The 19,887-nt window shown below is 39.6% G+C and overlaps 1 protein-coding gene across 1 annotated transcript; it reads left to right on the top strand.

Moving 5' to 3' along the window:
* The first annotated feature begins 2,296 nt into the window (after positions 1-2,296).
* ANKS4B (ankyrin repeat and sterile alpha motif domain containing 4B) lies at positions 2,297-13,116 on the top strand. The gene is made up of 2 exons (XM_029947961.1): positions 2,297-2,773; positions 11,096-13,116. Exons 1-2 carry the CDS (start codon positions 2,610-2,612, stop codon positions 12,183-12,185), a joined length of 1,254 nt encoding a protein of 417 aa, XP_029803821.1. The 5' UTR covers positions 2,297-2,609; the 3' UTR covers positions 12,186-13,116.
* Positions 13,117-19,887: the final 6,771 nt, after the last annotated feature.

Raw genomic sequence — 19,887 nt, forward strand, 5'->3', positions numbered from 1 at the left:
TCTGTACAGTTTATCAGTTGTATAGGGTAATGGGTTCTAATTTTATTGCCGTGTCCTTCACAGGCCATGATCTGCATGAACTCTATCATTTGATACTTATTGAGGCTTGCACTAGTTCTATTAGGTGGACAATTTTTATAAATATTTCTGTGCACTTGAAAAGAACATACATTTCCTATTGGGTATAGAGTTCTACATCGGATTGTTAAATCATGCTTTTGTGTTTAAATCTTTTATATTTTAATCTTTAGTCTGATGTGTGTGTGTGTGTGTGTGTGTGTGTGTAAAACATTAATAGGGTGAATTAAAATCTCCTACAGTGATTGAGGATTTGTTCTTTCTCTTCCAGTTCTATTAATTTCTGTTTTTTCTATTTGGAACTATGTTTAGGGACATACAAGCTTAGGACTATCATATTTTGTTGATGAATTGTTTCTTTCATCATCTCTCTTTACCCCTAGTAATTTTTTTGACTTAACCATATTGTGTCTGATGTATATATAGATATACCATTTTTTGTCAGTATTTTCTTAATAAAACTTTTCCATTTTTTTTGCTTTCAGTCTTTCTGCAATTTTATATTTTAGCTGTGTCTATTGTAAATAAGATATGGCTGAGTGTTCCAACTGGTGAATTTTGTTGATTTACACTTATTTTTATTACAGAGAGATTTGGACCATGTTTTGGGTCTTACATTGTATTCTATATTTACACTAATTTTTCCATGTTTTCCTTCTTTCCTTAAGGTTGGAGTTAAAGTTATTGATTTGAGATATTTCCCTTTTTTTAATATAGGCATTAAAAACTGCTAATTTCTCATGTAAGCTCTGTTTTATTTGTTTTTTTAATTTTTAATTTTTATTTTATTTATTCTCAAGTTAGTTAACATAGAGTGTAGTCCTGGAGTATAATCCAGTGATCCATCCCAACCAGTACTCTCCTTAATACCCATAATCCATTTCCTCCACTTCTGACTCCCATCAACCCTCAGTTTATTCTCTATATTTAAGAATCTCTTATGATTTGCCTCCTCTCTGCTTTTACCTTATTTTTTCTTCCTTTCCCCTATGGTCATCTGTTAAGTTTCTCAAATTCCCCATAAGTAAAATCATGTGATATCTGTCTTTCTCTGACTGATTTATTTCACTTAGCATAATACCCTCCATTTCCATCCACAAGATATCATTCTTTTTCATCACTGAGTAGTATTCCATTGTGTGTGTGTGTGTGTGTGTGTGTGTGTGTGTGTATCACATCCTCTTAATCCATTCATCAGTTGAAGGACATTGGGCCAAACTCTTTTTTAAAATTTTGAGATGTTGTGTCTTCATTTTCATTCAGTTCAAAATAAATCTGATAAAGGATTTTGTTCAATATATATGAAGAATTCTTATAACTCAATAAGACAATATAGCCCAATGAGAAAAATGGGCAAACAATTTAAAGATAAGATGTAAAAATGGCTAATAAGCTCATGAAAATGTGCCCAACATCATTAATCATTAGGAAGTGTAAATTAGAACCATAATGATACCACATCACATCCACTAAGGATGACTATAAGCAAAAAGGCAACAAAGGCTGCAAGAATATGGAGACATTATCGCCAGACATTGCTGGTAAAAATGTAAAACAGAACAGTGACTTGGGAAACAGTTTGGCAATTTCTGAAAAACTTAAATATAAATCGTCATATAATCCAGCCATTCCACTCCACTGTAAAGCCAAGAGACACATATATGTTCACATAGACTTGTGTGTGAATGTTCATAGCAGCATTATTCATAAAAGCAAAAGGGAAACAATCTAAATGTCCATCAGCTATTGGATGTATCATGACAATTTGGTATATTTATATAGTAGAATATTATTCAGCAATAAAAAAGGAAGTACTGTTGCATACTGAAAAATGAATACACCTCAGAAAAATGGGTGAAGCTAAACAAAGCCCTAAACACAAAGACTACATATTTTATGATTCCATTTATATGAAATATGCTTAAAAAGCAAATCTATAGAGACAGAAAGCAGCTTAGCGGTTTCCTGGGGTTGGCAGGGGGAATGGGGATTAACTACAAATGAGCATGAGGGATATTTTGAGGGTGATAGATATGTTCTAAAACTGGATTATGGTGATGCTCGAACCACTGTGTAAATTTACTATCATTGAATTACACACTTAAAAGGGGTGAATTTTCTAGTATATAAATTATATCTCAACAAAATAATTTCTAAAATAGACCTCCGCAGTGACCTAGATTAGTTCTGAATTGTTTGGAAATTATTTTGTACATTCTGTGCCTAGATGACCAATAGTACATTCAAGACCTGCTAATGGACATAAAAAAATTAAACGTGCCTTAAAAGACTCAAGATGAACACAGCAGTCCTTAATATTTGATGTCATGGCTATGCCAGAAAGGAAAGGTCCAAGTTCAGTGCTGTGAACCTTTTTGGCTGCCTTCCATGGAGGGAGGCTGGAATGAGCTTTGTCCTGAGGTGATACTCTTCCTTGTTACTGATTAACCAGTTTTGTAGGAAGCCTGCTTCACTGACAACCTGCTCTGCCTGGAGAGCAATATCTGGCTGGGTTTAGGTGAGCAGGAAAAATGTCCACTCGTTACCACCAAGCGGCTAGTGATAGCTACTTGGAACTTTTGAAAGAGGCTACCAAGAGGGATCTGAATCTGTCTGATGAAGATGGCATGACTCCCACACTCCTGGCAGCTTACCACGGGAATTTGGAAGCCCTAGAAATAATCTGCAGCAGAGGGTAAGTTCAATCTGATGGGTTCTACTGGAAACAGTGTTTATGGTAGGATTTTACAGACAGCAGCAAGAGACAGGGAAGTCAATGAAAATACTTTGTTCTTTAGAGATTGTCTAAATAATCGTCTTTTTAGAGAAAAAGAGAAAACTGTCTAGAGATGCTCTTTTCACATTAAGAGCTGGTACCATGGGGATGGCTCAGGAAAGATCCTGAACTCTAACACTTTGTTATTTGCCTTGAGGAGGTGCGGGGGAGGATATTTTAATTCTGTGCCTTTAAAAATCTTTTACATAGGACAAACTGGGTGGCTCAGTCAGTTAAGCTTCTGACTCTTGATCTCAGGGTCATGAATTCAAGCCCCACATTGGGCTCCACACCAAGTCTGAAGCCTACTTTAAAAAAAAAAAAAAAACTTTTCCATGAAATGTAAATGGTTGGCTCTTTAAAAAGGAATCACTATTCTCCTTGACTTTAAAATGTCAACCTTGATTGGAACAAATGATGCGGTTTTGTTTTATTTTTTTAATCTATTCCATTAAAATCCCACAGACTTTTATTAATACACAGTCCTAATGCAAGTCCATGATTCTTAGATGAAGTAGTTGGCTTTAAAACTATAAGGGAACTTCAGCCTGTCTTATCTCTCTAGCTGTCAGATATATACACATGCATATACACTCCCCACAAATTCTAATTCAGGAATTACTTATCTCTTTTCTTCTGCTTATTACCAGAGGATCTAGGTAGTATTGGCAATTATAACCCAACAGCAGTAAAGAAAGGAAAAAATAAAACATTAATAAAGGAGTTAAGTAAATTAATCTAAATTCAGTAAATATTTACTTATACATATCTGCAATGTGCCAGCCATTTTATTGCCCATTGGGGATGCTCTGATCAACAAAAGAGACTCACTTCCTCTCCTCATGGTGATCAAATTTGAAAGAGGAAGAGAGAAATTAAATAAGTTAAGTCATATGTAACATTTGTTACAAAGGGGGGGAAAGAAAGGGCAGTACATAAATAACATAAGCATCTATCCCAATCCATAGAGTGAGGATAGGCTTTCTGGAGCACTGAACCTGGGATTTAAAGGTGAGAAGAGGGGCTCCTGGGTGGCTCAGTCAGTTAGGCGTCAGACTTTGACTCAGGTCACCATCTAGCAGTCTATGAGTTTGTGCTCCACATCAGGCTCTGTGCTGACAGTTCAGAGCCTGGAGCCTGCTTGGGATTCTATGTCTCCATCTCTCTCTGCTCCTCCCTACTCATACTCTGTCTCTCTCAAAAATTAATATTAAATAAATAAATAAGTAAATAAACAAATACATAAGAGATAAGAAGAAGTTGGCCAAAAGGTAGAAGTAAGACTGTTTCCTCCAAGTGAGAGCACTGTGCCTTCTATGCACTGAAGGTGAATAGGGCTGGATGTGGCTTTACCGGAGAGAGGCCAAGTTATAAGAAACAAGACCAGATCACAAAAGCCTTGTAAACTCTGTTAGGGAGTTGAACTTTATCCAAAGGTATGGGAAGCCATTGTCAGGTTTACACAGGGTAGCCATCTGGTAGATTTGTGTTTACAAAACTTGTTCAGGCAGCTGTGTGGCAGTCACACAGAATATTCAGGAGCTCTTTTGATGGATGAGATGAGAGAGGAACTGGACTAGGGCAGTGGCAGTGGGAATGGGAGACAGGGCAGGATTAGAGTGGCAGCTGGGGCGTAGGATCAATTACAGGTGACTGGATGTTTCCGTGGGTGGAGGAAGAGGAAGGTAAAGTTCTACATTCTACTGTTGTGTTAGGTTGCCATGGAGTGCATAGGCTGAAAAAATGTTGTATAGGTTTCCTTAGGTTCCCATATTAACCAATTTTTAGGAACTGTGTGAGATCAATTGCCAGTTAGGTTTAAGGAAGTTAAAAAAGGAAATAGGGGCGCCTGGGTGGCTCAGCCGGTTAAGCCTCTGGCTTCAGCTCAGGTCAGATCTCACGTTAGTGGGTTCAAGCCCTGCGTCAGGCTCTGTGCTGACAGCTAGCTCAGAGCCTGGAGCCTGCTTCCGGTTCTGTGTCTCCTTCTCTCTCTGCCCCTCCCCCTCTCATGCTCTGTCTCCCTCTGTATCAAAAATAAATAAAACATTAAAAAATTTAAAAAAAAAGGAAATAAATTAAAAATTGAATTTAGAAATTAATCAGTCATTGATAAACAAACTCTGGCTTTGTTAAAAAAAATTTTTTTAAATCTAAAGATGAAAGGCAATAATTACATGTGTTCTCTTACACTTGGAAGATGGCCCCAATTATACAAAATTTCATTTTGCCTACAAAGTGAATTTTTTTAGTTTTGTTTTATTTTCTAATGGAAGTTATCTTCCTTCCTGATATGTAAAGGGTACTTATTGTAAAATTTTACATCATATGAGAAAGATAAATTTAATAAGGTAAAAATCAAACCTGTTTACACAGTCATTAGCATTTGGGCATATATCCTTCCAGACTTTTTCCTTAGAAAAAGGTACACACACATGTACATTTTTCCCCCTGAAAAAAGGCAATCATATCATACAAACTTTTCTGAAACCTGCTTCTATTTGCACTTTCATTTCTTTTCATTTGCATTTAAAAGTAGAAATCTATGCCACTGGGTTTTGTTTGTTTGTTTTTTTGAGAGAGACAGAGAGATCGAGAGAGAGAGAGAGAGAGAGAGAGAGAGAGAGAGAGATTAAGAGAGAGAGAGAGAATGAATTTGCCTGAATTTAGCCCAGGTAAACACTATAGCATCAATATTGGGTTCAGATAATCAGATGAGGGGGACCAGTTTGTGAATACGTGGGCAGGTATGTGTAATGGTTCTATTGAGAAGTATGAAAGACACCAAGGACTGAAAGACAAAAGTTTGAATTTAGAAGATTAGAAGAGCAGGGGAGAGGTCCAGATGGAGAGAGAGAGAGAGAGAGAGAATCTTAAGCAGGCTCTATGCTAAGCATATGTGGGGCCCAATCCCATTACCCTGGCATGATGATCCTGAACTGAAATCAAGAGTCCCAGGCTCAGCTGACTGAGCCACCCAGGCACCCCATGTCACTGTTTTCTCATGACTACATGGTATTCTGTTTTTATGGTTTCATTATAATTTATTTGATCAGTTACTTGTTCATGACACATTTCAATCCAGTCTTTTAACTGTTATAAACAAGTTGGGATGAACATCCTTTCTTATTCATCTTTGCACAAAAGTCTAATATTTCTTTAGGATAAATTCTTCAAGGCAGAATGGTCGATTCAGAGGGTGCTATGTTTTTAAAAGCTTCTGGCACATACTGTGCCAGGAAATTTGAACCACTTTGTGATTCCTCCAGCGTTGTTCATTTTTCCATACTCCTGCCAAAACTGAATATTACTATTCTTTTTAATCCTTGCCTACTGATGGGCAAGAAAATGGTAGTGCATTGTTTTCATTTACATTTCTTTTGTTATTAGTAGGTCCAAATATTCCTTCTTATGTAGAGAAACATTTTTGAAAGACTGATTTTTTTTGAGACAACTTCACAAAAAACAATCAAATTAACTTCAAAAGAAAAAAAAAATGAAGTGGACCAGATGCTCAGAGTAAGTTAATATGAGCAAATTACCCATTTAGTAACAATAATACCAATCCAGTTTTAAAAATTATTTCCCAAATGTGCTGACCTACCAAAAAGCAAGAGCAAAATAGGGATTATTTTAAAATCTCTTCAGTGAGTTTCTCATTCGGAAAAAAGAAAGAGACTAGACTTAATTTAGCCCAGGCAAACACTATAGCATCAATATTAGATTCAGATAATCATATGAGGGGGACCAGTTTGTGAATACATGGGCAGGTATGTGTAATGGTTCTATCGAGAAGTATGAAAGACATCAAGGACTGAAAGACAAAGATTCAGTTTAGAAGTACTCCATGAAATTTGTCATTAGAAAATATATTGATTTAAGTTAAACACTAATTTGGAAACTTGCCTTTTTAAATTCTTTCTAATGTTTATTTTATTTTATTTTATTTTATTTTATTTTATTTTAGAGAGAGAGAAACAGAACAGGAGCTGGGGAAGGGGCACAGAGAGAGGGAGACACAGCATTTGAAGCATACTCTAGGGTCTGAGCTGTCAGCCCAGAGGCCGACGCAGGGCTGGAACTCACAAACTGTGAGATCATGACCTGAGCCAAAATCAAGAGTCAAACGCTTAACCAACTGAGCCATCCAGGCACTCAGGAAAGTAGCCTTTAAATAGAATTTTAATAAGTGGAAATAGCTTAAATACACTAGGGGGATTTTTAAAACATCTTACTGACAGTTTCATCTACAAATTTAGAATTTTACATTTGAAATTTTCTTAAAATAAGACCCATCTTTGGGGTCATCTCAAGGTTTTCTTGATGTTCTTCCTTCCATCTGGAAAGGATCATTTAAGTTCTTTTAAGTTCCAAAGCATGTAGATTTAACCTAAACTTCTTAAGACCCTCAATATCCCCAATATAGCTCACTCCTCTCGATAATTTCATTTTTAACTTGTACAACCCAACAATAGTTCCAGGCAAATTTAACCAGTATGTTTTTGTTTATGTTTATAGTACCATCTTGGATGTTTTTACAATCCCTCTTTGATGTCTAGAGTACTTAAGGAATCTTTTGAATATGGTGCTTGGTTAAAATAAATAAAATGTAAAACTACATCTTTGGGGGTGAGGCACTGTGCCCCCCTAAGATACACAACTGTGCGAAGGTTGAAGAAGATTTCCTTTGATCCAAAACAATTAAATCAGGCATACTGACCAGACCCTGGAAGTGACTGCTCAGCAGAACGGTCTTATTTAATATTTGCTTCCTTAGATTAAATTTCATTTTCTTACTTTCCTCTTTGCACTGACTTCCCTTGCCCCCATCTCCATGCACTTTGGTCAGCTGATATATACTCCTGGTTCCTCAGATATGCCATGTTTAACATCACCCATATGTGCATCTGTTCATGCTGTTTTCTGCTCAGAAGGACGTTGCCAACTGCCAGCATATGGGCTGGATACAGTCCAAAACTATGTTTTATTTGGACTTCACTGTATTTTTCTTATAAATTTGAGTCAACGTTAAAAAATCAAAAAATTCCGCATGAAATTCTGGATGTCTGGCTTTGTTTGGAACATGGAAGCTCTGGCTAGTCCATGACAGCTTTTATTCAAGGTTGCAGTCAGCCGCCACGGAGCGACAGCTGTCCTTTCTCACTGGAGCTCGCACTCAACTATGACTTTATTGAAAGAACAAACTTGGCTCCATTCAGTTACTTATATAACCTGCTGGGTTTCTTTAGGTCGAATCTGAGACTTCTGCTAGTGCATGTGACATAAAGGACAAAAAGACATAGGCATGGCCCTCTAAGGCATATGATCTCCTTAGGGAGATGGGGCATAAATATTGGGCAAATTAAGAATGACTTTAAGTGTTAAAAAGTTGCAACATCTAGGGCACCTGAGTGACTCAGACAGTTAAGCATCTGCCTCTTGATTTTGGCTCAGCTCATGATCTCATGGTCGTGAGATGGAGCCTCATGTCCAGCTCCACTCTGAATACGGAGCCTGCTTAGAAATCTGTCTCTCTCTGTCCCTTTCCCTTATGCTCGCTATCTCTCAAAATAAATAAACATTTAACAAAAGTCACAAGAGATTTTATAGTTCTGTGGGAGTTTATTAAATGGCTGTGGAAACAAATAAATATATGAAATTAGGGATTATGAGTTTAGAGAAAAGGGAAATGATAATAGGTAATGTTTATTCAATATTCACTATGTATGGACCAAGCACTTTTCTAATGCTTTATGTTGACTTACGCACATAGCAACTCCATGAAAATTATCCTCATCCTCATACAGATGAGAACACTGAGTCCTATAAAAGTTAAGCTTAAGGCCTCATAGCTGGTGAAGTAGAAAAACTTGAGGTGTATTAATATAAAACTGTCTTGTGTTGGAGACCATTAGGCCTGGAGGCAGGCTTGGTCCAACGTATGCTGCCTCTGTAACAAGCTTAAATCAGTTAAGCATTTTGAGCCTTATTTCACCCGTCCGATAATTATCCTGTTCTTTATTTAAGAAGGAGATGGTGGGGTGCCTGGGTGGCTCAGTCGATTGAGCGTCCGGCTTCGGCTCAGGTCATGATCTCACAGTTCGTGGGTTTGAGCCCCACATCGGGCTCTGTGCTGACAGCTAGCTCAGAGCCTGAAGCCTGCTTCAGATTCTGTGTCTCCCACTCTCTCTGACCCTCCCCGGCTCACACTTTCTCTCTGTCTCAAAAATAAATAAAACATTAGGAAAAAAAAAAAAAAAGGAAGGAGATGGTGATGGTGGGTGGTGGTGTTGGTGTTGAAAGTATAAACCTTCATAACTGAACAGCATGAGGAGACCAAGGGTTCCCAAAAAGGAGTTACAAATCCAATTCGTCAAATTACTGAGCACTGGTTAGGCTACGTTAACTAGTGCAGCTCCTTTCAATCTGCGGGAACTTGTGTATCAACTTGGTATCTTGTTAAACTTCAAATTCTGATTCAGGAAGTCTGGGCGGGGGTCCAAGATTCCACATTTCTAGCCAACTAGCAGCTGCAGCTGCTACTACTGATTCAGGGACCAAACTTTGAGTTGCAAGGAATAGCAAAAGGGTCACAGGGCACTGATGTGCAGTTGCAAGGGCATGGATCGTCTCTTCTGTTTTCCCATTCTATTCACCAAGAATGTCAAGAGGCCTTCTCAGAACCTGTCTCCTGTTCTTCCATGGGACCAGACTGGGAAAGTTTAGAGAGATCCTGGTTTGGAGGTCTAGTCTCGGGTGAGGAAAGATGCCTTTTAGTACCTGTATTGTCAAGAGTTCTCAGCAGTGGCGTGGGCTTGGGGCCAGAGCCATATTAAACGATATGCCTGCCAGTAACTCACAGTCTCAAAGGAGGGGTGGGGTTGTGGCCTGGGGCAAGAGTCCAGTAGGCATTCATTCATTTCACAAATCTTTACTGAGCACCTGCTGTGTGCCTGTGTCTATGCTGGCATGGGGTCTCTGGCCTTAATCCCATCAAATGGTGTCCCCAATTACACCATAAACTGTTGCAGAACTGATCACATATGTGACACTGTAATTACATGGAAGTAAGTTGGGGAATTAATGAATATGTTCTATCCTTTGTATGAATAATGGCTATAATAGACACTGTTAGATACCTACACAATATCCATTCTCCTCTTCTTTCTTGCTGATGGGAACACAGTTCTGTTCAGTTCTTTATTTTCCTATATGTGACTCCAGTGGGGTAACACTGTTAGAGTGGGAATGAGCTCTTACCAGCTCATGAGAGGTGATTGGTAAATTTTCAGGAAGTTTCAGAGTCCTTTAAACACAGTCATTATTAAAAATAAAGTTATTTAAACTTATCAGTCAATAAATTATATATATATATTTTTTTAAATGTTTTTATTTATTTTTGATACAGAGAGAGACAGAGCATCAGAGGGGGAGGGGCAGAGAGAGGAGACACAGAACCGGAAGCAGGCTCCAGGCTCTGAGCTAGCTGGCAGCACAGAGCCTGACGCGGGGGCTCGAACCCACGAACGTGAGATCTGACCTGAGCCGAAGCCGGAGGCTTAACCAATTGAGCCACCCAGGCGCCCCAATAAATTATATTTTTAAATACTCAAAACTTATCAGTTCCTAATCATTTAGTGCATTTTGTTATTAACTATGCTTCTAAGATTTTACACATCTATAATACCTGTACATATGGTAAGAATAATTTATAACAGTATGTTATTGTATATCTCTTCCAAACTCTATGTCCAGTAATATCACATTAGTAGCTTGAATTTTGCCATGATGAGTGTGTGTACAACACAAAAATTGGCATGTGCTATAAATCAGAGCTTTGATCTTTTTCTTGGGTACGCCAGTTATTAAACATTTACAAACACACCACTGGGTAATCTTATCCATAGCTTCAGAGGAAAATTTTAATTGGCCTAAGTTAAAAAGAGCAGCTCTGTTTCTCTTCCTATAGACGTGTGACCCTATTGGGAAAAATGAGACATGAAAGTGGCTTTTTGGGGGGGAATTTCTTGGAAAGCTTTTCTTCTAAAAAGGAGACACAGGGTAGAGAGGGGCTCTTTCTGTTTCTGGCCATGTTGATTTCTGTATGTGTTTAGACTTTCACAAGTTATAACCAATGCCAAGGCAGGATTATCATGTATTCTGTTCCTTTTGTTTTCATTTTTATTTTTTTGGATCTCATGTTCTAAGAAAAAGAATTATATGTATTTTTGATATTTTTTCTAGAGGGGACCCTAATAGATGTGACATCTGGGGAAATACTCCCCTGCATTATGCAGCCTCCAATGGTCATACCCACTGTGTTTCATTCCTGGTCAACTTTGGTGCCAACATCTTTGCCCTGGACAACAACTTACAGTCTCCACTGGATGCTGCTGCCAGCAGAGAGCAGAGTGAATGTGTTGCTTTCCTGGATAAGGCTGCCACTGCCCAGAACATCATGAACCCCAAGAAAGTTACCAGGCTGAAGGAACAGGCTCAGAAGAATGCCAGGAGGCAGATCAAAGAGTGTGAGAGGCTCCAGGAGAAGCACCAAAATAAGATGGCTCGCACCTATAGCAAGGAGGATTCTGGGACTCTTTCTTCTTCCAAGGGTACTTTCTCCAGGTCATCCCTTTCAAATGCTTCTGCTTCTGGTACATTTGGGTCAGTATCTAAGGGCATTAAAGACACCTTCAAGATGAAGTTCAAGAAGAACAAAGATACAGAAGAGCAGGTAGGGAAGGAGAGCAGAAGTGGGCAGAGGAACGTGATGGAAGTATTCAGAGAAGAGGAAGAAGACACATTCTCAGAGGACTTCAAAGAGAAGCTCCAGTTCTTAGCACAGGAGGACAGATGTGTGCAACACGAGTCCATTCTTAACCGTCCAGGTCTAGGAAATATTGTTTTTAGAAGGAATAGAATGCCAAGTTCCGAAGACACCTCAGACAGCAAGAGGGAGTTGGGATTTAAAATACGCAGTGAATTGCTTCAGAGACCAGAGGCAGCAGAGGCTGATGAAGCCGAGGCTAATAAAGAGGGAATGGAAAACAGCCATGAAGATGATCTGCCTTGGGATGAGGATGTAATGGATTGGGAGGAAGATGTGGTTGATGCTACTCCTCTGGAAGTATTTTTGCATTCCCACCACCTGGAAGAATTCCTTCCCATTTTCATGAGAGAGCAGATTGATCTAGAAGCTCTGTTGCTTTGCTCTGATGAGGATCTTCAAAATATACAGATGCAGCTTGGTCCCAGGAAGAAAGTTCTTAATGCCATAAATGGAAGGAAGCAGGTGCTACAGCAGCCTGGGCAACTGGTTGACACCAGCCTCTGATGGAGTATTGGGACCACAGCAATGGGGCAATGCGGTGGCCCACTGGAAACACTCCAGGCAGCACCCCCTGTATGTCCAATGCCAGGCCACTGAGAATGGTTCCTAGGGTCTTGGAAGTGCATGCCTAAGAAAGAGGCCCACACTGTACTCTGAGAGATACTCTGCCCCTGTCCAGACAGACCACCAGTGAGCAACTCAAGGAGATCTGGGAATCAGAAAATGGAATTTTCTCTTTAATTATCTTTTTGATATTTTTGAATATAGAAAGGGTTAAATGAATGGCAGACAAGGGAAAAACACTTTACTTCTCTAACTCTGGACCTAAAAATTATAATCTCTTGTCACACAAATGTGCTGCTTACTTTCTGATCCTCGGAGCCTGGGGACTCCCACTCCAGTTCAGTCCTTAGCTCTACAACTTTGTCTGTTGGAAGAGACTTGAGTTCTTCCACTGGCCTGAGGCTTCATGTCCAACTTAAATATGTTTAATCCATCAACAAATGTTTACATGTTTATGAAATGGGTTTATAAAACTCCTACCTGGGAACAGAGGCAGAGTAGCAGGTATGGAGAATTAAGAAAGAAATAGAATACAGGGTACCTATTATGTAATATGAATTATATCTCCCTAAAATTTGTATGTTGAGGCATAAGGCCTCAACATAACTGTATTTGGAGATAGGACTTTTAGAGAGGTGATTATAGTTAAATGATGTCATAAGGGACACAAGTGGACGGTGTCCTTATAAGAAGAGACACTCAGGAATGCACACACACAGGGAAGAGGCCATTTGGGGATACAACAAGAAAGCAGCCATCTGCAAACTAAAGACAGATGCTTCAGGAAAAACCAAACCTTCCAATACTTTGATCTTGCACTTCCAGGCTTCAGAGCTGTAAGAAAATAAATTTCTGTTGTTTAAGCCCCCCAGTCGGTGGTATTTTGTTATGGCAGTCTTAGCAGACTAAGACTAAGGCGTGGAGAGAAAAGAAGAATGCCGAGAAAAAGTCTGGCCTATTTGATGATTTTTTTTAAGGTAAGTGCCTTCTGGAACTTAAAAGAAGGGAGAAACAATCTAAGTTATTTGTAGGGAAGAGTTGATTATAAAAGGAAATTTTATACTTTTATGCTCACTATGTACATATCTTTTTTTATATGATATAAATTTTTTATTACATTTCTTTATTTTTGAGAGGCAGAGAGAGATGGAACGTGAGCAGGGGAGGGGCAGAGCAAGAGGAAGACACGGAATCCAAAGCAGGCTCCAGGCTCTGAGCCATCAGCACAGAACATAACATGGGGCTGGAACCCACAAACTATGAGATCATGACCTGAGCCCAAGTCAGACACATAACCAACTGAGCCACCCAGGCACCCTTATTATGTGCATATCTTTTATTTACTGTTGTCTGTCACCATGGTCACATGTCTGAATATATGTAAGTTCTACAATATAAATTAGCAGCATTGCTGCTGACATTATTAAATGGTAACCCCAAATTCAGATTGAAACCCTACTGAATAGCTAAACTTCCTTGGATTTTTATAGCCAGGCTTACATCAAGTGGAATTTACCATTGACTGTGTGTACAATACAGAAACAGCTGTTCATCTTCAGCATGGTTCCTCATGCACATCTGTTTGGGTTATTTCAAGAGCACCCATGGAGAAGATAAGCTTAAGGAGAATACAGATGTGTAAATCTGATGAACAATTGGCTCATTCTTATTCAATGGTTAGATTCAGAAAGATTGCCAGTCATGGACCAAATATGTTGCACTAGGGGATGATCATGTTTACAAATACTGCATTTTGTTGGTCTGGAGTAGACTGAAATATTTGCTTTTAAAAAAATGTGCACAAAAGCAGGTGGCACATAGAAGACACCAAGATTGTTTTTTTGTCTGAGTCTGCCTTAGTTAGATGCCAAGCTCCTCTCACTACATATTCCCCAGAATCTGCCTAATGAGGCACTGCTTCCTAGGACATATGAGAAGTATAAGCCACTGGGGGCAGGGCGGGGAGGGGGGGCAAGGGGAGTGCCTCTGTTATCAAAAAGAATGAGTTCTGGTAGTACTTTGTACATCACTGCCAGAGGTGAAAGTAGTGTAGAAAGAATACATCCTAGCAAACAAAGGCAGTGTGAAGTGGTACGAAGAATTGTTAGCTGGAAATCTGCACTGCTGCATGGCTAGAATATCATGTTATGGAAATGGAAAGACACCTCTTTGGGAGAATGAGAAAAGCCACAGAAAATATTACTGGAAGTCAACCTTAAAGGATCTCCTTCTAAGTGCTTTGTGGGAGTTCCTCGTTTCCATGCTGGAAAATTCTCCTACTGGAGGGGCAGCATTTCGCTCAGAAAATACAGAAAGGGGAATGTTTGTTTGTCCAGTAGAATTGGAAACTCTCACCATGACCACCCCATTGGCCTTAATGTCAATCTTGTGATGAGAGAAGGGGCTATGAATTTGAAGGACATGTGGATTGTACAATGCCACATGAAAATGCCATCAAAAATTGTGGCATTAAAAAGAAGGGACCAAATGTAATCCCTTTATGTTATCACAGGGAATAGTCATAAACCTCTGTGAGGCCAGAATGGGTTGTCAGAGTTATATTTTTTTCAACAGCTGAATTTTATTTTTATTAAGATAACCCAGCTTGTAGAGTCCATTGGCTCATATTCCACTCCCTGAACATCTTCAGCTGTTTCATTTAAAGGGTAAATACCATGTCTGCAATTATCACAAAAATTGACTCAAAATCTATGAATGAAACAGTGAGAATTACCTTGGGTCTTATATATCAGGGAGCAAAGAAGGTGAAGTAAAAGGTTTCCACTACTGAGAACTCTCCTACAGCCACTTTGCTATTGGAGAAGCCAGGTTTTGCCTTACTACAATGAAAGCTCCTTGGAGACAAGGAGTTTTCTATGTCCTCTGTTCACTGATATATCCCTGGCACCAAGTGCTGGTCTGTCGTGTAGCAGATGGTCAATATACATTGTTGCATAACTGGATGTGATGGCTAGGCTGGAGGCAAGATGCAAATTATGCGGGGCTATTGATTCCTAGGAGTTTCACTGAATGTAGTCTCACATGGAATCTGAGGGTGGGGTTGGGTTATGTGACATCGAAAGGAGTAACTCTGAAAGGAAAAACTTTCTCCCCATTGCATAAACCACTCTCAATCCATTTTCTGCCTCAACTGTAAAATAGTTGTAGGGATTCATCAGTCAGGTTGGAGAAATGAACTTGAACATGCAACTCCCACCTCTTTTTGGGAATCTCACCAGGCACCTTTATGCACTTCTTGTGGGCTCTTGACCTCTTATGACTTATTTACAGAATCAGTATGTGAGTGTTCTCCCAACTTATCATGAAGGATATAGCCTCTCCATCATGCTGCATTGCTATAAAAAAGTCTTATACCGTGTTATAAAAGGTTATAACTTGTAAGAATTCTAGATGAATTCAAACTAAATGAAACAAACTAATCTCAAACTAAATGAAACAGAAGGGGCCTAACGGAGGAAGCTAGAGCAATATAAATGCCTAGTCTAGAGACAGACTAGGGGATTATGAGCCGGGATGAGTTTAAATATTCACTGTACTCAGACTTCTATCCCTTAAACTGAATGGTTATCCAGTGCTCTCAAACTCCCCATTGCCCTTGGTTCTCTTTCTCTGTCTCCCTCTTTCTTTGTAACCTAACATAAAAGTCAGTGATAAATAAAAGAAAGAACATTCCACTGAAGGAGCACGTATCATGCTCATATCTCAGGCCGTCAGGTAATACACATCACTTGTATGCTTGTGATTCCTAAATCTGAGTAACCAACCCAGACCATTGTTTTGAGCTCCAAATCCTTAAGCCCAAGTGCTTATCTGACATCTCTTCTTGAATGTCTCACAAGTACCTCAAACTCAATATGCCCAGAACTAAACCCATCTTCTCCCAAATCGGTGGTTCTTAATGGATAATTTTGCCCCAGAGACCTCTGGCAATGTTTACAGATATTTTTCATTATTGTGAGTTGGGGCCTGGGGCGGGGATTGCTACAGGTATCTAGTGGCTAGAAACAAGGGATGCTAAACATCCTACCATGCATAGGACAACCCCCCCCCCAAGAAAGAATAATCTGAACCCAAATGTTGATAATGCAGAGAACAAGAAACCCAGGCCTCTATCTATTCTTCCTCATTTGATGAATGGCATGTTTAACTTAAAAGCCTCTGATCTCATCTCTGGCCATTCCTCTCTCTGTCTCCTAATTACAGCTACACCAGGCTTTTTGTATCTTCCTGAATGTAGCGTGCCTCTCCTATGCCTGTGCCCCTGCACACCATCATCCCTTTTCCTGGGAAACCCTTTCTCTGTGTAGCCAGCTCTCTTGGGAGACTCACCCCCTCTGCCTGCCACTAGTCTGGGTTGGACAGTCTTCGTAGCTGTACAGGTCATCTTCTGTTTAGTCTCCAGAACCTCTCTCTGCTATTCTCCACCCTCCTCTGTGTTCCATTGGTGACCTCTGTCCATTGGTGGACTGTCCCTGGACTTCTGATTGGGTTTGGTCAGTGGGAGGAACCATTAAGACCAGAGAGTAGGAGGAAAGAAAGATTGAGACATTTACTCCACCTCTCTTTTCCTTGTGGGGCCATAGCTGCCACCCTTCATCTAAGCCCACAGCTCCTGCTTGGCAGCCCTCTGCCCTAGCTCCAGTGTTTGCTGGGTTCCCTAACCGCTTCTCCAACTCAGGGAGAGGGGGTAGCAGCTTCCTACTGTGGCTGGCCCTGGCAGGCTTCACCATCCCCTCTGCTTCCTGTAACTCTCTCCTCTCTTTTTGTAAAGTCCCTTCATTGAATTCTTTACAGTCACCTCTTTTGAGCGCAGCATCAATTTCCTGCTGGGATCTTGACTATATGTTCCTGTAACACTGAAGCATGGTTCTGTAAGCATCATTTTACATCTCTGCCTTCCTAGACTGTGCTTTTTGGGGCAAAGACTGTTTAAAAAATTTTTTTTCTAATGTTTATTTATTTTTGAGAGAGAGTGCAAATGGGGGAGGGACAGACAGAGAGAGGGAGACACAGAATCTGGAGCAGGCTTTAGGTTCTGAGCTGTCAGCACAGAACCCAACATGGGGCTTGAACTCATGAACTGTGAGATCATGACCTAAGCTAAAGTCGGACACTTAACCGACTAAGCCACCCAGATGCCCCTTGACTGTTTTTTTTTAATTGATGTATAGTTGACATACAGTATTATATTAGTTTCAGGTGTACAACATAGTGGTTCAATAATTATATACTTTATGAAATGCTCAACCATGATAAGTGTGGTTACCATCTGTCACCATACAACATAACTGCAATATTATTGACTATATTCCCTGTGCTGTACTTTTCATCCCCATAACTTATTTGTAACTCAAAGTTTGTATCTCCTAATTCTCTTCATGATGACTGTTTCTTTTCTATTGTGTCTTGGTGGCATAGGGGCTCTTATGGAAAGATCAAAAGAAGAAATCTATGAATTATTTAAGGCACTTAAAATTATTTTAAATTCCAATATAGTTAACATACAGTGTTATATTATTTTCAGGTATACAATATAGGGATTAAATAATTCTGTACATTACTCAGTGCTTATCATGATAAATATACTCTTAATCTTCTTCACCTCTTTCATCCATTCCCCTACTCCCCTGCCCTCTGGTAACCACTAGTTTGTTCTCTATAGATAAGAGTCTGGTTTTTTGGTTCATTTCTTTTTATTCTTTGTTCATTTATTTCTTAAATTCTGCATATCAGTGAAGTCATATGGTATTTGTCTTTCTCTGACTGACTTATTCACTTAGCATAATATGCTATCGATCCATTCATGTTGTTGCAAATGGCAAGATTTCATTTTTTATGGCTGAGTAATATTCATATATATATACATATATATGATATTCCATTCATCTATTGATGGACACTTGAGCTGCTTCCATAATTTCGCTATCTAAATAATGCTGCAATAAACATAGGGGTGCATATATCTTTTTGAATTAGTGTTTTAGTTTTCTTTGGGTCAATACCCAGTAGTGGAATTACTGGATCACATAGTAGTTTTATTTTTAAATTTTTAGAGAAACCTCCGTATTCTTTTCCACAGTGGCTATACCAGTTTGCATTCCCACCAATAGTACATGATAGTTCCTTTTTCTCCACATCCTTGGTAACACTTATTGTTTCTTGTGCTTTTTTATTTTAGCCATTCTGACGGGTATGAGATGGTATCTTATTGTGGTTTTAATTTGTATATCTCTGATGATTGGTGATGTTGAGCATCTTTTCATGTGTCTGCTGTCCATCTATATGTCATCTTTGGAGAAGTGTCTGTTCATGTCTTCTGCCCATTTTTTAAATCGTATTGTTTTTCTGGTGTTGAGTTGTATAAATTCTTTCTATGGTTTGGATACTAACCCTTTATTGAATATGTCATTTGCAAATATCTTCTCCCATTCAGTAGGTTGCTTTTTAGTTTTGTTGGTTGTTTCCTTTGCTGTGCAGAAGCTCTTTATTTGTTTTTTTTATTAAATTTTTTATTGTTTATTTTTAAGAGAGAGAGACAGAATGTGAGTAGGGGAGGTGTAGAGAGAAAGAAAGAGGAAGACACAGAATTGGAAGCAGGTACCAGGCTCTGAGCTGTCAGAACAGAGCCCAACATGGGGCTTGAACTCATGAACTGTGAGATCATGACCTGAACAGAAGTTGGAGACTTAGTTGACCAAACCACCCAGGTGCCTCAGAAGCTTTTTATTTTTATGAACTCTCAGTAGTTTATTCTTGCTTTTGTTTCCCTTGCCTAGCCTGGGGGTGTAGCGCAGTGGGAGAGCGTGTGCTTCGCATGTTTCCCTTGCCTTAGGAGAAGTTGCTATGGCCAACGTCAGAGATATTACTGTAACTAAGGCACTTTGAATAATCCCATCATCACACACCCTTCTCTACGCATCCCTTAGGGTTGTGACCATTAAGTTCCCCAGAAAGAGTTCATGGTCACTTGAGATGTACAGAGGCAGATCATATGGATATTTTATTCCAGTACAAAGGCCCCTGTCCAGACAGCCTGGCAAACGTGATGAACGTGTGGCTAGGCTACCTACAGCATGAAGAGGACCTGTTAGGAGGAGTTTGCATAAGAAAACAAAGCAATAGAAAATGTTTTTCTTTGCTGTCGACTTATCTCATAGCCAGCCTAGGAGTAGGGGTGGATTTGGATGGGGGAGGGGTCTTTGGCAGGTCAAGAGCAACATAACTCTGCTAGTGATTCAGGGGAGCTATGGAAAACACACCTCAGTTTCTTCATCTGTAAGATGAGGAGGTTGATCTGGATGATTCCTAAAGAACCTCTCAACACTGATACTTATTGGAAAACTATAGATTTGCCTAGCTAATACCCATTCCTCCCTCTTTTTGATAAGAGACCCCTTCCCTTTTGTCAGCTCACGTGGCCAGGTGAGCTGATTCCACTCCTGACTTCAAGGGGGGCATGTGACCCAGGCCTGTATAATAGGGGCATCAGAATGGTGGGATGATATGTTTGTTTCAGGGACAGACACATGGCACTGGACTGTGCCAGAGTATTCCATCTAATTTAGCCCCAGTGAGGCACAGAAATGGGCACATGACCTAAGTGGTTCTGTGAGTCTCAGTT

This window comes from Suricata suricatta, chromosome 8 (genome assembly GCF_006229205.1).
Source record: "Suricata suricatta isolate VVHF042 chromosome 8, meerkat_22Aug2017_6uvM2_HiC, whole genome shotgun sequence".
Taxonomy (NCBI): Eukaryota; Metazoa; Chordata; class Mammalia; order Carnivora; family Herpestidae; genus Suricata; species Suricata suricatta.